General features: G+C 59.3%; 2 protein-coding genes across 3 annotated transcripts; one reads left to right on the top strand and one right to left on the bottom strand.

Annotated features, from left to right (window-relative positions):
- Positions 1-848: 848 nt before the first annotated feature.
- Positions 849-3,155, top strand: SOX12 (SRY-box transcription factor 12). Its single transcript, XM_062589243.1, has one exon. It carries the CDS (start codon positions 849-851, stop codon positions 1,671-1,673), a length of 825 nt encoding a protein of 274 aa, XP_062445227.1. The 3' UTR covers positions 1,674-3,155.
- A 5,115-nt stretch (positions 3,156-8,270) lies between these two features.
- TBC1D20 (TBC1 domain family member 20) lies at positions 8,271-17,672 on the bottom strand. Of its 2 annotated transcripts, XM_062589361.1 has the most exons (8): positions 17,533-17,672; positions 14,276-14,461; positions 12,991-13,071; positions 11,263-11,449; positions 10,287-10,388; positions 9,684-9,825; positions 8,779-8,963; positions 8,271-8,618 (listed from the first exon to the last, which is right to left on the bottom strand). In XM_062589361.1, exons 1-8 carry the CDS (start codon positions 17,573-17,575, stop codon positions 8,363-8,365), a joined length of 1,182 nt encoding a protein of 393 aa, XP_062445345.1. In that variant the 5' UTR covers positions 17,576-17,672; the 3' UTR covers positions 8,271-8,362. The 2 variants fall into 2 exon arrangements, with proteins under 2 accessions (XP_062445345.1, XP_062445346.1); XM_062589362.1 differs by lacking the exon at positions 10,287-10,388.
- Positions 17,673-17,930: the final 258 nt, after the last annotated feature.

Here is a 17,930-nt window from a genome sequence, read left to right as displayed (position 1 = left end):
CTGGCCCGGTGCCTCCCGCCCGCCTCGGGGGACGGCAGAGCCAGGCCCAGGAGTGGCTCCGGGGTGACGTGCTCTGAGGTCCAGGAGCGGCTCCAGGGCGTGCAGGATGGCTCTGGGGTGATGTGCTGCGGGGCCTGGGGTGGCTCCGGGGTGATGTGCTCTGGGCTCCCTCGGCAGTACTGCGGGTGGTACCGTAGGGTACTGCGGGGTACCGGGCTTGCTGGGGCGTTTAGGCGGGGGTACTGGGCAAAACTGGGATGCCCAGATGGAGGCACTGGCTGTTACTGGGGGTCCCGGAGTGCCCAGGTGGGGACACGAGGAGTCACTGGAGGTAGTGTCACACCGAGGTGGCGGTGCCGGGGGCGGCGTGCTCGGCGCGGTGCAGCCGTGCGCAGCCGGGCGCGCGCGGCGCGGGGCGGCTCCCGGGGCGCGGGCACGGCGCGTGCCGCCGCGCCGCTCTCTCCAGCAACCCCCTCTCCGGCGGGCGCCCATTGGCGGAGCCGGACGTTCTCCCCCCTCCCCGCCCCCGGGCGGCGGCCAATGGGGACGCAGGGGGCGGAGCCTCCCATTGACAGAACCGGAGCGGCGGTGTTTACCCGCGGCCGCGCGGGGGCGGGGCGGGGCCGCCGCCGCCGCCTCTATAAGAGCGGGGCACCGGGGCGGCGCGGGGCGCGCGGCTGCCGGGCGCGCCGCACCCTGCACCGCACCCCGTGCACCGCACCCCGTGCACCCCCTGCACCGCGCCCCCTGCACCGCGCCGCCGCCGCCGCACCGCGCCCCCCGCAGCACCGCACCGCCTCCCGCTCGGCGCGATGGGGGCGTAGCGGCGAGGCGGGCCGGGCCGCGGCATGGTGCAGCGAGCCATGCGGGGCCGCGGCGCCGAGGGGCGGCGGGAGCGCGGCGGCGCCCCGGCGGCTGCCCGGCCGGCCGAGCCCGCCTGGTGCAAGACGCCCAGCGGGCACATCAAGCGGCCCATGAACGCCTTCATGGTGTGGTCGCAGCACGAGCGCCGCAAGATCATGGACCAGTGGCCCGACATGCACAACGCCGAGATCTCCAAGCGCCTGGGCCGCCGCTGGCAGCTGCTGCACGACTCCGAGAAGATCCCCTTCGTCAAGGAGGCCGAGCGCCTGCGCCTCAAGCACATGGCCGACTACCCCGACTACAAGTACCGGCCCCGGAAAAAGGGCAAGGGGGGCCCCGGCGCGCCCCGGCCCCGGCTCCCGGCGAAGATCAAGCCCTCGGTGCTGGGCCGCGCGCCGGCCGGCCGCGGGCAGCCTGCCGAGGCGGCGGGCGTGCGGGAAGCGCCGGCCGAGGACGGCGCCGGGGCGGCCGGCCGGCACGAGGCGCCGCACCCCGCCGAGCCGCCCGGCCCTGCCACCGCCGCTGCCTTCCCCGCGCCCCCCGCGAGCGGGTCGCCCTCTCCCGCCTCGGCCCCTGCTTCCTCCGACGAGGAGCTGGAGGAGGAGGCGGCGGCGGGCGGGGGGGCCGGGTCGGCGGGCGGCTGGGCCGGGGCCCCGGACTGGTCCGTCTTCGACCGGGACCTGGAGCCGGCGCCCCGGGGCGGCCCCTCGCACTTCGACTTCCCGGACTATTGCACGCCCGAGGTGACGGAGATGATCGCGGGCGACTGGCTCATGTCCAGCATCTCCGACTTGGTCTTTACGTACTGAGTCCCGCGCTCTGCAGGTAACGCCCCCCTCGCCCCCCAATCAGGTTTTATTGAAAGGAAGAAAAAAAAATCAGAAAAAAGAAACCCAGCTGTTTACACGCAAGAATCAGGTATTTTGCCTTGAGGCTGCTGGAAGGCAGAGCGCCCGGCTCGCCCCATGCCCATCGGCACGCGCCCACCGCCCCGGCTGTCCGGCCGGCTGTCTGTCCGGCTGGCCGGGGCCGCGCAGGGGGTGTCCGTGCGAGGGCCCCTTCCCCCAGCGCTCCCGCGCCGCGGCGGCTGCCGGCCACGGCTGCTCCAGACACTCCCCTTCCCCAGCTCGCTCCGGCCCCATTTTATTTCATCCTGCTGCTCCCGTGCTCGCAGTGACACCCGCCCCGCCGCCCGGGGTTTCCATGCCCCATCCGCCCCCCCCACCTCCCCCTTTGCACCTCTGTAAAGGCAATTATTTTTGCTTTTCTTTTTTGCTTTTCCTTTTCCTTTCTTTTTTTTTCTTTGCCTGCATTTACAAGCGTATCTTCAATTTTCTCCTGCCCCTTCGAGCAGCCCTTGGGGGAGCTCGGAGGCGGGATGCGCCGTGCGGGGACGTCGGAGTGCGTGCAGAGCCCCTGGTCCGGGCTCGGCGGCTCCGGCGGCGGCTCCTTCCCGGTGCTTTTGCCGAGGTGCCTGTGCCCGCTCGCTGCAACTCGCTTTGGGGAAGAGCGAAGTTGCCCGCACGTGGTTTGCACGTGGCTCCGGGAGGCTGGGCTACGCTGGGAGCCCGGGCGGGAGGGCGCCGGCGCCGCTGCCCGCGGGAACCCGCGCGAAGCGGGCGCCGCGGCGGGGCCGAGGGCGCGCAGCTCCTCCGGCTGGCTCTTCCCTTTGCTGTTTTCCTCCCGGCGCCTTCCCGCCGCCGTGGCTGCCGGCCTGGGAAAGCCGCAGGGTCGCTGGGGCCCGAGGCCGCGGTGAGGGGCTGGCGCCGCCGGAGGGGGTGATGGCGGCGTGTACCACACGCGGCCCCCCTGCACCACCCGGGCTGAGCGTCGCCTCGGGAGCAGCATCGCGCCCGGAGGGGCCGGATTGGAGCCGGCATGGGGGGGGCTCCGCCGCCCCGGCCGCGAGCTTCCCGCCGGAGTGCCGGCGGGGGATGTCGCGTGACGCGCGGTGACCCGGCTCTGGAGACCCCCGGCGCCCGCCCCGTCCTGCCGGCGCTAGCCATAGACCCACTGACGCTAATAAACGAGTAAAACCAGAAGAATAAAACCCGAAACCTCTCTCAGGAAGAAGCTGCCGGGGCCGCGGCGGGCAGCGCCGGTGCAGCCCGCCGGCGCGCTGCGGCACCGTGCGCGGTGTCGTGGGAGGGACGGCGTGCCCACGGCTGCTGGCGCGGCGAAGGGGCTTGTAGCGGGGGGGCGTGCGCGGAGCGGCCCCAGCCAGCGCGCAGAACCGCGGCTAATGGTTGTCCCGACTGTTGTAGCTATGGAATAAAGTGTGTTGGTCTGCCTCCGGCCGGCTCCCGCGCCTCCTGGCCGCGTCGCCCCGGCGCCCGTGCGAGCTCCGGGCCGCCGGCGCTCCCTGGCACGTGTGTGTGTGTGTGTGTTTGTGTGCACCTGTGTCTCCCTGCATGTGTGTGCAAGCATGCATGTGTGTGCGCGTGTGCACTGTATGCGTGTGCACAGTCTGGCGGTGGGGGTGTTGCCCAGCGGGTGTGCAGAAGCACCCGGTCTGTGTGGATGCCTGGTGTGTGTGTGTGTGTGTGTGTGTGTGTGTGCGCGCACACGTGCGTTGTGCACGCACAGGCGGTGTGCATGGTGCGTGCGTGTGCCCTATCCCTGTAGGGCAGGGTCCCCCTCCCCAGCTTGGGGTGGGCTGGGGTTGCGGCTGCTGCTGTGCCCGGCGCTGAGCTGCCGCCTGGGGGGCAGTGGGCGCTGGGGGGAGCAGTGGGCCCGGGGGGGGGGGGCTGCTCCCACCAGGGAGGGGGCTGCTGCCGCCGGCTCCGCCAGCGCTTTGTCTGCGCAGGAGCGCGGCACTGAAAGGGTCGCGGCTGCTCCCCCTCCCTCCCCGGCCTGTCCGTGCACATCCCCGCAGGCGCGGGCAGAGCCGGGGACGCCGGGGGGGCTGTCGGGGCCGCTGCCCCGGTCTGCAGCAGGCTCCCTCCCCGGGTGGGAAGGTGGGAGCCCCCCCGAGCCCTCGCCTGCCGGCGCAGGGCAGGGGCCCGGGCCGTGCGGAGCCCCTCGCCGGAGCGAGCGGCCACGCCGCTCCGAAGGCCCCGCGCGGACCCTCTTCCTGCCCGCCGGGGCCGTCGCGCCGGAGGCGCGTGGTGCCGGACCGGCGCCCGGCAGAGCACACGCGCGTGCCCCGCGGCCCCTCGCCCCGCGGCCGCTGCTGCCGTGCCGCCGCCTCCCGAAGCGCGCCCGGCCCCGCTGCCCCGCTCAGTGAGCCGCCAGGAGACCCCCCCCCCCCCCCCGCTCCAGCCTCCGCCATCGCGCCCGCGCGAGAGCATCCGCCCCGCAGGAGCGCCGGGTTTCGCGGGCGGCTCCCGCTGCCCCTGCCTCCGTGGGGCACAGGGCGCGGCGCAGCGGGCAGGGGGCACAGTGCGGTGCCTGGGGCACGGCCCCACGCGCCCAAGGCCCGGGAGCGGCCGTGTCCATCGGGAAGAGCCGGCTGCAGCAGGGCCCCTCCGCGCACAGCGGGCTGTGGGGCACGCCGGACCCTCGCCGCCGTCCCCATCCGCCCGGCGCGGCCTCGGGCCGCCTCCGTCCCCGCCGCGCTGCCGGGCCAGACCCGCCCGGGCGCTGGGGCTGCTTTGGGCACCCCCGCAGCAGAGGCGCCCGCCCCCTCCCCACCCCCCAACCGGCCTCCCTAGAGCCCCCCGGGGAATCGCTGAGCCGCCTGGGGGCGGGGGGCAAAGCCGGGGGCCAGCCGGCCCCGACACTGCGGACCCGGGGGCCGAAAGCCCGCGGCAGGCAGGAGGAGACGCAGCCCGGGCCGCCTCGCGCTCCTACGAAACGGTTTCAAACGCTGCGAGGAAAATTGCTCCTTGACAGGAAGTCGCAGCAAGCTGCAAGCAGCGCTGGCCCAACCCGGAGAACACGGCCACCAGCCTCGCGTCGCCGAGGAAAGCACGATGCCCGGGCCCGGAGAAGGCGGAGCGCAAGCCGGGCCAGGCGGCCGCGAGGGGAACGGGCGAGAGCTGCGGGCGAGGACGGGGCGCCGGGAGGACCTGGCTGCGCCGTGCCCGGCCGCCCGCCATCTCCTCCCGCGGCGGAGCGCCAGGCGTCCCGCGCGGGGCGCAAGACGCGCGGCCAGGTCAGGCTGCTTCACCGCTTGCCCGCGAGGCCGGGGCTGCGTTTCCGAGGTTAGGCACTTCCGAGAGATCCGACGGAATTTGTGTCCTGGCATTTAACCAACTGTGGGCAGATTAAAAAAAAAAAAAAAAATGAGAGAACAGCAACGGCAAACAACGCAAAGGCAACATTTGGCTCTGCTCCTGCACCCTTGCTGCACGTCGCCTCTGTGCCTCCTCGCGCCCGTTCGCGCCGCGCCAGGCGATGCCCACGGGCCAGGCAGACGGCTGCCGCGGGGACCGCGCCGGCTCGCGCCGCGGGAGGTGCCCCAAGGGCGGCTTTGGCACCCCAGCCCCGTCCTGCGGGGCTGCCCCTGCTCCGGGTGACACGGGGGCAGGGAAACGTGTTTAGTAACTGTTTATTTTACAATTACAGGGTTTGTACAAATCTTCATTTACACAGGTATGTATAAGTCTTTATACAGAGTAACTAAGTCACCTGAAGAGACCATTTCCTTACAGAGCCTTCCTGCCTGCTCGGTGACAGCGCAGGAACTAAAGTGCGTCGCAGGCAGAGAGCTCGGGCGCTGCGGGAGCGTGCCAGGCGCCTCTCCGGGACGGGAGGGCCCCAAATCCCACAGACCCCTTCCCCGGGGGCGGCGGGCACCGAGGCGGCAGACCGCTCCTCGCGCTGCCCAGGCACGGTGCGCGGCACCCGGCCGCGGTGTGCAGAGGGGTCTGCGTCTGCACGGGTGCCGTCTGCATCGCAGAGGGCACCCGCCGCGCCGGGATCAGCTCCCTGCCCGCTCCACGAGTCTCTCGGAGGCGAGAGCAACACGCACCCTTCCCCGCATATCCGTGGGGGAGCAGAAAAAGGCAACGGCAGCTACCCCCGCTCCAGTCCCAGCCCCGCAGAGATCCTCCCTCCTAACCACGTTGTGTTGGAGCTAGGAGATGCTGATGGGAATGGGACACGCTGAGCATTAGTCACCCCGCTGGCTGCCACGCAGGCACGAGCAGCTCTGCACGCCCAGCAGTGCACCGAGCAGCTAAGGCAGGTAGCTGAGACAAGACCTGGACTTCTCATCCAAAAGCACAGCACACGGGGTCCTGGCGTCGGGGCTGCAAGCTCTCCGAGGCCACCGCTACGCAGCCGGCCAGCGAGCGCGTTTCCCAGGGCTGTCCAAGCCAGCGGCACGCAGTTCGTGCTCCCAGCACGCTCGCATGCTTCAGAAAATCCTCTCCTCCACGGACAACCCCTTCCCTTGCGTGATGCAGGTTTGAGGCATGGCTGCAGCCCAAACCACCCCGCTGGAAGAGGCTTGTGTGTGTCCTGTGGGCTCCCATACAGGAAGGAATATGTTTGCTCCCCGTGGCCACCCACTGGCATCTGCAGCATCTCTGGCAGAGGTTTGGACTTGGGCAAGGAAACAAAGCAGGCAGGAAAACGCTCTCCTCTTTCCGTTCCGTTTCTAAAGTGCTAAGTTACACAGCTCTCCTCTCCCTCTCCTTTATTGCACTGCAGAGGCTGCTGCGTCCCCGGGCCTCGGCCAGACGGCCCCGTCGCCCGCACAAACTCGCACCGTCCTTCAGACGCGCAGCCTGTCTGCAGGTGCGCTGGAAAGAGAACCGCGACCAGCCTACAGCTGCCACAGGCAGCGCAGACAGTGCTGCCCTTAGCCGGCGGCTGCCGCCACAGAGCAACGCGTCCAGGACCGGGGCCAACAAGGCAGGAGGGAACAGGTCTCTCATCCCTACCTGTCTGAAAGCAAATTTAAATACTACAGATTTCAGGCTGCAGAAGCAAAGCAAAGTTCTCTGCTCAGTGTTTTAAAGAAACACTAGTCAGGTAACGTGACTGCACCCCAGGCACCCCAGCCACCAGGGTTGGAAAGGCACGGCCTCTCCGAGACCGAGGGCACACACGGGTAACCCAGACTTCACACAAACGTGGTTACAGATTTACATGAACACGGTTATGGACAGGAGGGTGTCAAGCCTTGCAGGGTATGAATTTTCTTGTATATTCAGAAATCTGCAACTCTTCAACCAACATCTCATTTTCAGGTATACAGTCTCTGGACACCGGCACAGATGGCTTTGGGCACAGAGAGGGAAGACGGTGGGAACCAGTAAGAGACGGGGTAAGGGCACTTGCGGGAGGGTTTAGCAGCTCAGGGGAGAGGTAGAGGCATATACTGTTGGCTTTGCTTCAGTGAGATATGAAGTTATCTAGAAGGATTTGCTGCTTAGGCTTTCGGGAGGGCAGGGAATGGTAAGACTGTCACCAGACTCGGCAAAGAGGGCAGGGGCTATGCAGGGCACGGGGGTAAGCTTTCTGGGAAACTCCCTCACACGAGTTACTCTGAAGGGTGATGCGAAGCCTGATCAGTTAATGGGAGAGAATTATGACAGATTTCCTACAGTAATGACTTCTGTCCTGTGCAAACCATTTCACAAGAGGGAAGAAGCCGTTCTCCACCTTAGAGCCTGTTTTCAGAGGTGTAAAAGTCAGCAACAGGAGCTGCTTTGTGGCTCCACTAACACGTGTGGTGATGTGACCTGGCTCCTAGCAGTACATACCTCAAGTGAGGTAAGTGGCACTTATCTCTCCCCTTGCTGACCTGAGATATGAACATGCTATTGCCAGTGAAGGTGGCTCAATGACCATGAGCTCTCGCCGTCAGGCCCAAGAATTCCCAAAGACATGCTCCTGTCCCTTGCCAGTCACTGCTGTAAACAGATCAGACTGCAAAGATTAGGAAGCAGAGTCGTGGCGTGTTGTACACTGGAGACAACCTCATCTCATGATTTTGACAGGGATTTGTTAGAGATTTGGCTCTACACAGAGGCTGCCTATAACAAAAGAAAAGGGTCAGACTACTGGTGAATCTAAATAAAGACTGCCAGGTGTTCTGGCAGCCTGCAGACAGGAGTGTTGGAGAGCCAGAGGGCTCAGGAGCATACCAACCCCCCCACCCCACACATGCAGACCAAACCCTGCCGTGATGCTCTACTCCAGGCAAGTATCTGCCCTCGCTCCCACTAATTATCCCCGATAGAGAATGCAAGATCGTTTCAGCACAACCCACACACAGCTCTCCACTCGCACAGGCATCCGCTGCGCAGCCTGATGAGCCAGACTTGTCCATACCTCCAATCCCTCATGACACAGCAGCAGAGCCCGTTTGTGCTCCCTCCTGCAGAGGGAGGTGTGAACAAAGTGAGTGTTGGCACAGGGAACAATCCTGCTGGGCTGGTTCCCATCAGTCTCCGTCGCAAAGGCCAGAAGTGTCACAGGACGCAGCAAGAATAGAAAACTCCTCAGACAGGTTATTTCCAGACATGTCCTTTCATCTAATATCATCCATTCCCACCAGGGAAGGATGCAGGACTCGGTGACAGGGAAAGCCCTTCCCCAGGCTTCAGGGGAAAATCTGCAGTTCAAACTTGGGTGCCCATTCCAACGCGCTCTTCACCACGGCCAGGGCAGCGGCTCCCAGCGCAACTGTCAGCCCCATAACTGCCAGCTTGACAAAACGGTTGGTCCTTGGCTTTGTCAAGATGGATTTTGTCCGCTCCTCCCCTCGGAATCGCTCCCTGAAGCGTTGCCTCAACACAGTGTCTGGTCTCTGCTGCACTGATGCCAACTCAAAGTCTTTAAATGTGGAAGCAGCAGTTCTGCAAGAGAAGAAAAAGGTCAAGAGCAGCCTCAGATGTGCCTTTGGGACCAGCCTCCCGCAGCGCAGGAAGATCTTGAGGAAGCGAGACCTGACCTAGGCAGAGATGTACAGGTGTTACAAGCACTGTGCTGGGGGCACACGGTCTGTCCTGCACTCACCGTTCAGCCTGCTGCTGAGCTGCCTCCCTGGCAAGTTCAGATGGTGGAAACTGGACAAAAAGGTCCCCAGCTCTGCTGATCAGAGTCTCGTAAGGAAGGTCCTGTGGGATCTGGGACAGGAGGTGGTGGACAGAGGCCATGTCGCACTCGCAGTCCAGAACTTCCTGCTCCCGATACAGCACAATCTACAGAGAGGAGCGAGAGCACTGAGAACAGCTGGGGAAGAGCGGATGCACTCCTTGTCACTCACTAACTTCAGAGCTGGAAGAGGAAAACATTTCACTTGCCACCTGAAAGACCTGCCCTTCTACAAGACACATTGCAATGAAGCACTCCTCATCTGGGAAAGGAAATGTTCATGCCCTTCCTGAAGCTCCGAAGCCCCTTCTGGGTAGTTACATCTTCTGAGAAGAGCCTGATACTGGCAGGCCCGAGACACAGGCAGAACCTCAGTAAGACTTAACTCCTCTACTTCCCTTTGAACAGAAATTTGTTTGGACAGACAGATTTGTTTGGACCCCACTCAGAAAGAGGGCAGATACACGCACAGTGCGGAGCTCCTCCTCGGCCAGACTGGCTCCTCCAGCTGCAAACAGCATCCAAGCGCTCTGCAGCAGGGCCAGCCCATGAATGCAAACAAAAACTCCCTGCCATGCTGCCTCCACAGCACCAAACTCGAACAGCCTGCAAAACCGGATGCTTCAAGGCACTCCAAGCTCTCCTGGATCCTATCTGCCCTCCACTATCAGGAAGGACGTCACTGACCTCACGAAAGCCCCTGCAAAGCAGGGTGCAGTAATGGACAGCAACAGCACTATATTTTCCAGCCCCTCTCAACAGCCCCAAACTGCCAGTACTTTGCCCTGGTTCAATTAATTCCCTGTATCATCCTGGCCAATACCTACCACAGCGGCAAAGTAAATGGGCATCAGTGGATGGCACGCCAGAAAGAAGTCATATAATCGCACGACGTGTCTGAAGTCAGACAAAACATGCCCAAACCATGTGATCAGCCAGCTGAGCGCAAAGATAGTTCCCACTTCCGCACTGCACAAAGAGAAAGTGCTCAGTTAGGTCAACAGCTGCTAGCAGCCTGGAAACAGTACTAAAATACTCCTTGGTGATCCCTGTCCAGCACGTGCTTTATCCAACAGCCTCCATTCCTAGAAGGGGATGTACAGCTGACTATCAACAGAGCATTCAGAGCTCAATCCAGCACCAGGAACCATACCTCTGATACAAAGACAACAAATCCAAGACAAAATACTTGTACTACTCATCTGACTGCAGATAGCTAGGGTGAAGGTGAACAACATTTAAAACCTCTCAAGACAAGGCAGGACATCAATAGCTGTAGGCCAGCTATTGGCTTATTCTGAGGAAGCCACTGTGGTGCTGTGAACATGCTGCCCAGTGAAACCAGCTGATGCAAATGAAAATATGAACAGCAATGTCAGACTGACAGGGCAGAGCTAGGAGGAATGCATTCCAAGGAAATATCTGCATACCTCTGCATGAAGTCATGCACCTCAGGGTTCACCTGGTCTATGATGGGCATCAGGTAATTTAAAATGTGCTTGGTATTATCCATCGTTGGGTCCATAAAATCTCTGAGGAAAGATTAAACAAAAGCTCTGTCAAGTGACGACGTCACTGAGCTGCGCCCTCCTCCAGGGAGGCAGTCAGAGGGTAAACATACTTGCAAAAAAATGCCTTGCTGCCAGGGTGGCCTCCTACTCCCAAGGAATTTTGGCTCTTTTGGACAGCTCCTTCCCACCCATCGGAGGACACAGAGCTGATCTACCCAGAAAAGCTGGGCTCACACAGTCATGCCAGCGTTAGCTGACACCTCTTCTGGTTTCGCTGCAATGCATGCACAAACCCTAATACTTTTGCAGCACCTGTAATCTAACCTGCCATCTGGGAGAAGAGGGAGAACCCCTCCAAATTGCTCCCTGGCTGAAAGCTTGTTCTCATTTCAGGGCACAAATAAAAGATTCACTCGTCCTGGGGCTCAAGGACACTGGCTTTGCAGACCACACTTTCAGTGTTAAACTGCCCAAGACTTTATATGGGAAGTGGGAGGCACTGTGCTGAGCCAGCCCACGGGAGCCCAAAAGGCACTGACAGAAGAAGGGACCAGAGAATTATTAATAATACATGTGCATTGGCTTTTTCAGCTTCAAGAGATGCTACAAATTAAATTGATATTTGATGAACCAGTCCTCAATTATCCCTTCCCTGGAGCACAACTCCCTGCAAAGCCATGTGCTATCACATAGTCCCACTGCTCCCTAACAGCATCCCTCCAGGCGCAGACACAACAGGCAGCCGGCCCTCGCCCAAGGCTCTGCTTTCCAGGCTCCCTCACCTTGCACCAGCACAGGCCATTCCCATCTGCCCGCTCTCCCCCAAGCACAGGCCTCTCCACCGTATGAGGCCGTGCAAACACGTCCTCTCCTCAGGCCGAGCCCAGCGAGGTACCTGAGATGATGCGTCGAGAGCTTTTCCACCAGCGCCGTAGCCAGTCTGTCGCCTACCACCAGGAGAAAGGTGACCACAATGTCATGGTAGCCCTGGTAGTAGTGCAGCTGGGGGTTACGCTTGAGGACGTGAAGGATAATATCGATGAGCTCCTCCTGCAGCCCTTCTCGCTGGTCATCCGGCATCCCTGTGGGGACAGCACCGTGCGACGGTGTGGCAAGCTGCATCACAGGGCCCCGACCAGCCATGCACCGCAACAGCGGTCGTGGCTACGGGGCTGCACGAGGCCGAGGAAGCCACAGCCTCAGCGCCCGCCAGCCAGCCTGATCACGAGGGACGGGGTGCAAGGGGCTGGATGTAAAATTAGCAGAGAAAAATCCAGAGTCTAATCCTGTCATGAGGAACTCTGCTGGAAGCTGGCAAGTTGTTAGGTTGTTAACCTCTGGAGCTGCAGTGCCCCTTTCTACAAGGAAGTCACCGTGGAGGATGGGAGTAGGGTTCACTGACGTTTGTACAGCGCTGCAAAGAGCGAATTGCACTGCACACCCAGCACTGCTGAGGACACTTCAATCATTTCTAATTTCCCAGGGGTTCTAGAAAAAATTAAACAGGACCTATTTTCACAGAAATTGTGCCAACTACATCAAACCGTGAAACCCCTATCACCACACCTTTATACTGGCCCTCTGTTAACAACTTGTATTTAGGGACAGGATGTTGCAGAAAAAAATATTATTCTTCGGCACAGCTGCAGCCATTTTTTTTGGCAGAGTCCTTGTCAACAGATAAAATGCATAAAGGCCAAGCAGAGAAAGTCCCAGCTGAGACCTGCAATGGCAAAGTTCTCCTTTTTCCCTTCCTCACTGATGCTTCTAAAAATAGGCAGGAAGTTGCCATTCAAGGGCAGAATGAAACAGTCAGCGGACCCTTCAAGAATCAGACTCGTACATGGTATCCTTACTCAGAAGAGAATCAGAATGAATCAACTGTTTACGTGAAATAAAAGAAGCAAAAAGGGGAAGCAGACTCTAGCCAGAAATAACGACTGCTCTGCAGTTAGGTAACTACTAGCTTAAATGTTTTATAAATAGCACAACAAGGCACCAGCCACCCACAATAACTAAACAACTGCAAAAAGCTTTTGTTTCTAAACATTAGGAGTTCTTTTAAATTTAGTGCATGAACCATTGAGAGAAAATTGATTTTGAGATCATTTAGAGCCAGAATTTGTTCTAACCATTAAGGAACCTGCCTTCCACACCCCTGAATTAGACTGCAGTCTATAATAAACTGAAGCAAATGGTAAATTCCTCAAACACTCTGCCTTAACTTTGCCCTCAGTTTCACCCTTAGGGACCACGGGGTATGCTGGATCCAGGCTTTTCAGTTCTGTGAGCGTTCAACAGTACTAGCCTGCTGGCAGAGAGACTCAGCAGGGAAGGGGAGAACGTAACGTTAGAAGAACCACATCAAACAACAGCTACAGAACAGGCAGGAGCAGAAGGAAGCTGCTAACTGCAGTAAAGCTCCACGACAAGAATAGTGCTGCAAACTTGCAGGAAAAGGCTTTCTAGAAGACAGCCTCCTGGAACAACAGAGCAGCATGCCTGCTGATCTATCGCAACCCCCAGAGGAGGAAAACCTGCACGGAGGTTTGAGTCAGGAAGTGCCCCACATACGCAGATCTTCCCTCACGCAGACGGGGAGAGGAGAGCAATCCTCTCTCACCTGGTGGGAACCTGCGCAGGGATCGCCGCACATCCAGTAATACTTGCTGGTAATCTTTATTGTTCTCTCGCAGTTCTTTTCCTAGCAGAAAAAGAGGAATATCATTAACGCTGAATAGTGCAAAGGTACCAGAGGGAAAGCTGGGTGAAGGAGCCAGAAAACACCCTGTTCAAGTACAAAGACACATTACTCCAATCATATAACTCATTTTTCACGGGTCACATGTAAGCCCCATGCTCTCTCTTTTACTGTTGTGCATTCTGACACTAATGACACTTCAGCATGAGAAAAAAAACTATTATTTCTTTAAGCAACATATTTTAGAATGCTCAAATTGACACTACTCCCAGTCTTCCTAGAAACATCCTTGTTCCTCACTTTTGCTATGAAATTCAAAGTATACTCAGCAGCAACAAGGCACAATATGCTGTAGAAACCATGAAGAATAGTTTATTAAACAGAAATAAATCAGTAACAAACCAAAAAAGCAGATAGCTAAGATGGTTAAAACAGAATAGAAAAGAATTTGCTGGCACACTAAACTCCCCCTGCTGTCATGTGAAATTGAGCGTCGTCTTCCAGCAACTCTGATCAGCTAATGCAATCCAGCTCCTGACCGATGTGGGGGGACGCACACTTCTGAAGGACCACTTGGATTCAGGAACATCAACAAAATCTTTCACTGTGGGAACAGCGATTGTAAAACCTACAAGACTTACATCTCCTGCATTACTAAGGTTTAAAAATCATGCACACACCTCATCAAGAAGGTAATGCTTCTGTTCTGATGAAAGAACACACAAAATTCAGGCAACAAACTGCTTCATCCATGCCTGGAAGAGACACCTCCAGAAGTAACCCGGTAAAGTCAGGCTTCAGCAAAGCCACCTCACCACAGGAACAACAAAAATTAAGTTTGCTACTTTTTGTTACTTGTTAACTTACACATGCCAAATAATTGCACAAGGGCCATACTAAGCACATCCAAAGCAAACTTACTACCACCAGGGTCTCTAAAGACAATAACGCTCTAACAGCATAATGGAAATGTTGTTTTTAGGAAGTCACATATTTCCTAATCTATTATTCACACCGTGAAATATTCAGAGCACGTGAAGTTACGGCATTCATTCACAAGTCCCCTTCCCATGTAGGCTTGGTTGGAAAAGCACAGTGTACACAAAAAAGACAAGTCAAAAAGACTGCAGTTCAGCATTGGCATTCTTCCTCAAGCATGAGGAGATCCCTGAGCTGTTCTTCCAAGTAAGTCTAGACTGTTCCTTACCTGGAAGAGGAGGCAGGTCATCTGTATTAACACTTAGCAGCTTTGGCCACACTTTGCAACGAATCTCATCTGTCAAGAGCCCCCCTTCACTGATTGCCATCCGCCTGAGCGTAGCCACATCAATGGGATCGCTGTTCAGAGCCTGATAAATTTCTGCCACTTTTCTTTTCTTCTTAGCATCAAAGTCTGCAAGAAGACCACAAAGAAGCTAACAGGTAATGCCAGCACGCAGGGGGAAATCACACAGCAGCTCAGACCACAGGTACAAAAAAACCCATTTACTGCGACGTCTGCAGTCACACATACCGAAATGGAGAGGACGGAGGAGACTCAGCACACGCCCCGCCATGCGAGACTATAGGTGACGCAAGCAGGTGATCCACCAGCTGACACTGAGGACCTCCGCACACCAACCGTCAAGGGGTTCCTCGCTGCCTGCGGCCACTCTCTAGCAGCCCTGCTAGTCTCTACCCTAGGAAACCTTCCCAGGATGTACACTGCTGTTCCTCTGCTGACACAGAGCGCTGGTGTGCCTCAGAGACCACCACCCGTGCTCCAGCGGATTACCTGCCCTCGGTTCCAATACCTGCCAACAGAACGGGTCCGTTCAGGACCACGAGTACCGGCCAACGCCGTTTTGCAAGTTTGCTCTCCAGAAAAGGCTTACTCAGCCACCAGCTCAGGTGTCAACTGTTTCCTAAGACCAGGACTTCATGTTCTTACTGACTCCCAGCTAAGCAGCGACTTCTGGGAAGAGCCATCTTATACAGCGGTCTGAAAACTTCCACTGCCAATGAGAGTTGTAGGAAAGGCTGTATTTATTATCAGAGTTACGCTTATCACAAACATATCTACTTCTTTCCCAACAAACACAAATTTGTCAGCTATTATTATATATGCAGGTTGGCCAGTATTAAACGAGCACCAGTGCTGCTTTGCAGAGCACATTAATTACAGAGCACACAGGGAAGAGAGTAACATATACAAAGCACACCGTACGCCGGTTTTAAATGACTTAAATGCAGGACACAAAAGCGCTTCCTGCAGAGCTGAGAAAGGACGCGGTATTCCACGCTGCGTGGCAGCATTTGCCATCACTGCCTCATGCGAGAAAGCAGAGAGGCAGCTGAGGGCCATCTGATTGCTTGTGCTGGGGAGTTTCCACCGCAGTATACCAGCGGGTTTTGCTGGGCAGCCGCAGGGCTAGGGCAGCCCATGAGGCCGCGAACACTGCCTGCACATAAAGGTTTTTTCTGGCGGATCCCCGTCGTCGGGTAGCTTCCAGGATATGTTTAGCATCAGAAAAGCTAACATTGCTCTTGGGATCCAAACTGTATTCATTTGCTAAAGAACTTGTCTGAATAGGATTGGGGTAGGAGGATTAAAACAAGTCTGCTGGAGAAATAACTATTTCTCAACACTCCACCCTTCCCGCAGCAGCTTTACCCAGTTGTAGTTCTTTGGCCTCGTGACATTTATGGTATTTCTGAACTGCCCTGGCCTGCTTCCTCGCTTTTGTCAAGCTGTCTGCAAGTGCCTGGCTGAGAGCATTAGTTTTTAAAGAGTCTGAATGGGAGAAAAGGGCAGGATGGCAGGCTGTTCACATGCACACAAAACCTAAGTAGGTCAAGTGGTAGATGCTGTCCCTTTTCAAAATATCCTTTTTTGTACTTTTTGATTGAAAAACAAGCTGTAACAGTTCAGAACTCCAACTCTCCTCTAAACACCAAAATCCTAGTAGCATTAAACCTGTTAAAACTCACCCAGGGATCAGTTTCCTTACGTCTCCTTTCCTAACTTTTGTGTGAGCAAATATATTTGTTCACGAACAGCCAACAGCTCGTCTTAGCTAGTCACTCCCTATCAGCTGCAACACGCTTTGTTGTAAACAAACACTGCAGTGTCACATACTGAATTCCTCAGGAAGGAGCAAGGAAGGCCTGAGAAAGAAGAGTTCCTATTCACACGCAGAGAACGCGAAGGGCACCAAGAAGGGAGGAGCGTGTATTGCAGGCTCCTCTTCGGAGATCTGCTGACAAGAAAACAGTCTTTACGCTATTCAAATCTACAGTAGACAAAAGCAGCACGCATTAAAACACGCAAGTTTCAAAAACTTTTTTGTACATTCACAAAACGTTAATGCAAGCTGTCAGTGACGCTCTGAGAGAGAGGCAAAGAAATACACTGCTCAAAGCAGAGGTTCACAGCACCGTAATTCTAAACGTATCAGAAAGGAAGGCTCACCTGACTGCAGTAAGTGGACTTTTATTTACTTGCACGGCTAAAAAGAGAACCTGGAAAAGTGCTCACTCGCAATCAGAGCAAAATAACCACCTGCGCACAGAAGGTGATGATCATCAGTGATGAAGGGCTAAAGAGAGATGAGGGCTGAAGGCAACCCTGCGTTTTTAATAGCAGAAACAAAGTACAGGCACGGGCTAACACTTAGGTAACACTCTGCAAAGCCCACGCCACCCTCGCAGCACTCCTACAAGGCCACTGCAATTATTCCCGTGATCTGCGGGTAAAGGAAAAGCGAAGCCCAGGCAGATCTAGGGCCCTGCCTCGAGCAGGGCGGCAGCAGAACGCACACGCAGCCGCCAGCCCTGCGCTCGCCTCTTCGTCGCAGCCGGCTGCCGGCGCCCGCAGAGGGCCGGACCCCCGGGAAACGCTCAGCGGGCGGACACCCGCCGCGGCTGCGCCCTTCCGCCGCCCCTCAGCCCCCGGGGCCGGCCGGCGGCAGCGGCTCCCGCTCTCCCGGAGGCGGCGCCCCAAGCACCGGACACGGGCGCCAGCCGGCAGGGCCGAGCCGAGCCACAGGCCGCGACCCCCGAGCGGCGGCGCTACCAGCCCGGGCGCCTCCCGCCCGCCCGCCGGGGGGCGCCGCGCCGCGCCGCTGGGGGGCGCCGCCTGCCCCGGCCCCCGGGGGGCGCCACGCCGCTGGGGGGCGCCGCCTGCTCTGGGGGTGCCACGCCGCGCCGCTGGGGGGCGCCGCCTGCCCCGGCCCCCGGGGGGCGCCACGCCGCTGGGGGGCGCCGCCTGCCCCGGGGGGCGCCGCGCCGCGCCGCTAGGGGGCGCCGCCTGCTCTGGGGGGCGCCGCCTGCTCTGGGGGGCGCCGCGCCGCGCCGCTAGGGGGCGCCGCCTGCCCCGGCCCCCAGGGGGCGCCGCGCCGCGCCCCCGCCCAGCCTGAGAGGAACCGGCGCCCCCCTGCCCCGGCTCGGCCCGGCCCGGCCCGGCCCGCCTCCCCGCCGCCGTACCGTGGGCGCCGACGCCGTTAGGCGGCGGGCTCCGCCGGGACATGGTCTCCGCGCGCTGAGGCGCATCCCGGGCCGGAGAGGACCGGGCCGGCGCTCCGCGCTGCCGGCGCTGTCCGGTGCCCGCTTCGCACCCGCCCCCCCTCCTCCCGCCTCCTCTTCCTCCTCCTGCCCCCGCCCCTCTCGCGGCGGCGCGCGGCGAGACACGTCACAGCCCGCTGCCCTAGCGCGCATGCGCAGCCGCGGGGCGGAAGAGGAAGGGGCGCGGGCGCGCATGCGCAGCGGGCGGCACGTGTCTGCCGCGGCCCCGAGCGGCCCCGAGCGGCCCCGGCCCCTTCCCCCGCCGGGAGGCGCCCAGGTGAGACCCGGAGCCGCCCCGGTGCGCGCGGCACTGCTCACTG

Source organism: Rhea pennata, chromosome 16 (genome assembly GCF_028389875.1).
Source record: "Rhea pennata isolate bPtePen1 chromosome 16, bPtePen1.pri, whole genome shotgun sequence".
NCBI lineage: Eukaryota > Metazoa > Chordata > Aves > Rheiformes > Rheidae > Rhea > Rhea pennata.
This window is presented reverse-complemented; position numbering and strand designations above follow the sequence as displayed.

Bases quoted from the DNA above. Each gene is read 5' to 3' on its own strand.
- SOX12 (XM_062589243.1), top strand. From the start codon at position 849: ATGGTGCAGCGAGCCATGCGGGGCCGCGGCGCCGAGGGGCGGCGGGAG.
- TBC1D20 (XM_062589361.1), bottom strand. From the start codon at position 17,575: ATGTCCCGGCGGAGCCCGCCGCCTAACGGCGTCGGCGCCCACG. The intron at 11,450-12,990 runs GTGAGAGAGGAT...CTGTCCCCACAG, and splicing joins CCTGCGCAGGTTCCCACCAG to GGATGCCGGATGACCAGCGA. The intron at 10,389-11,262 runs GTACCTCGCTGG...ATCTTTCCTCAG, and splicing joins CTCTCGACGCATCATCTCAG to AGATTTTATGGACCCAACGA.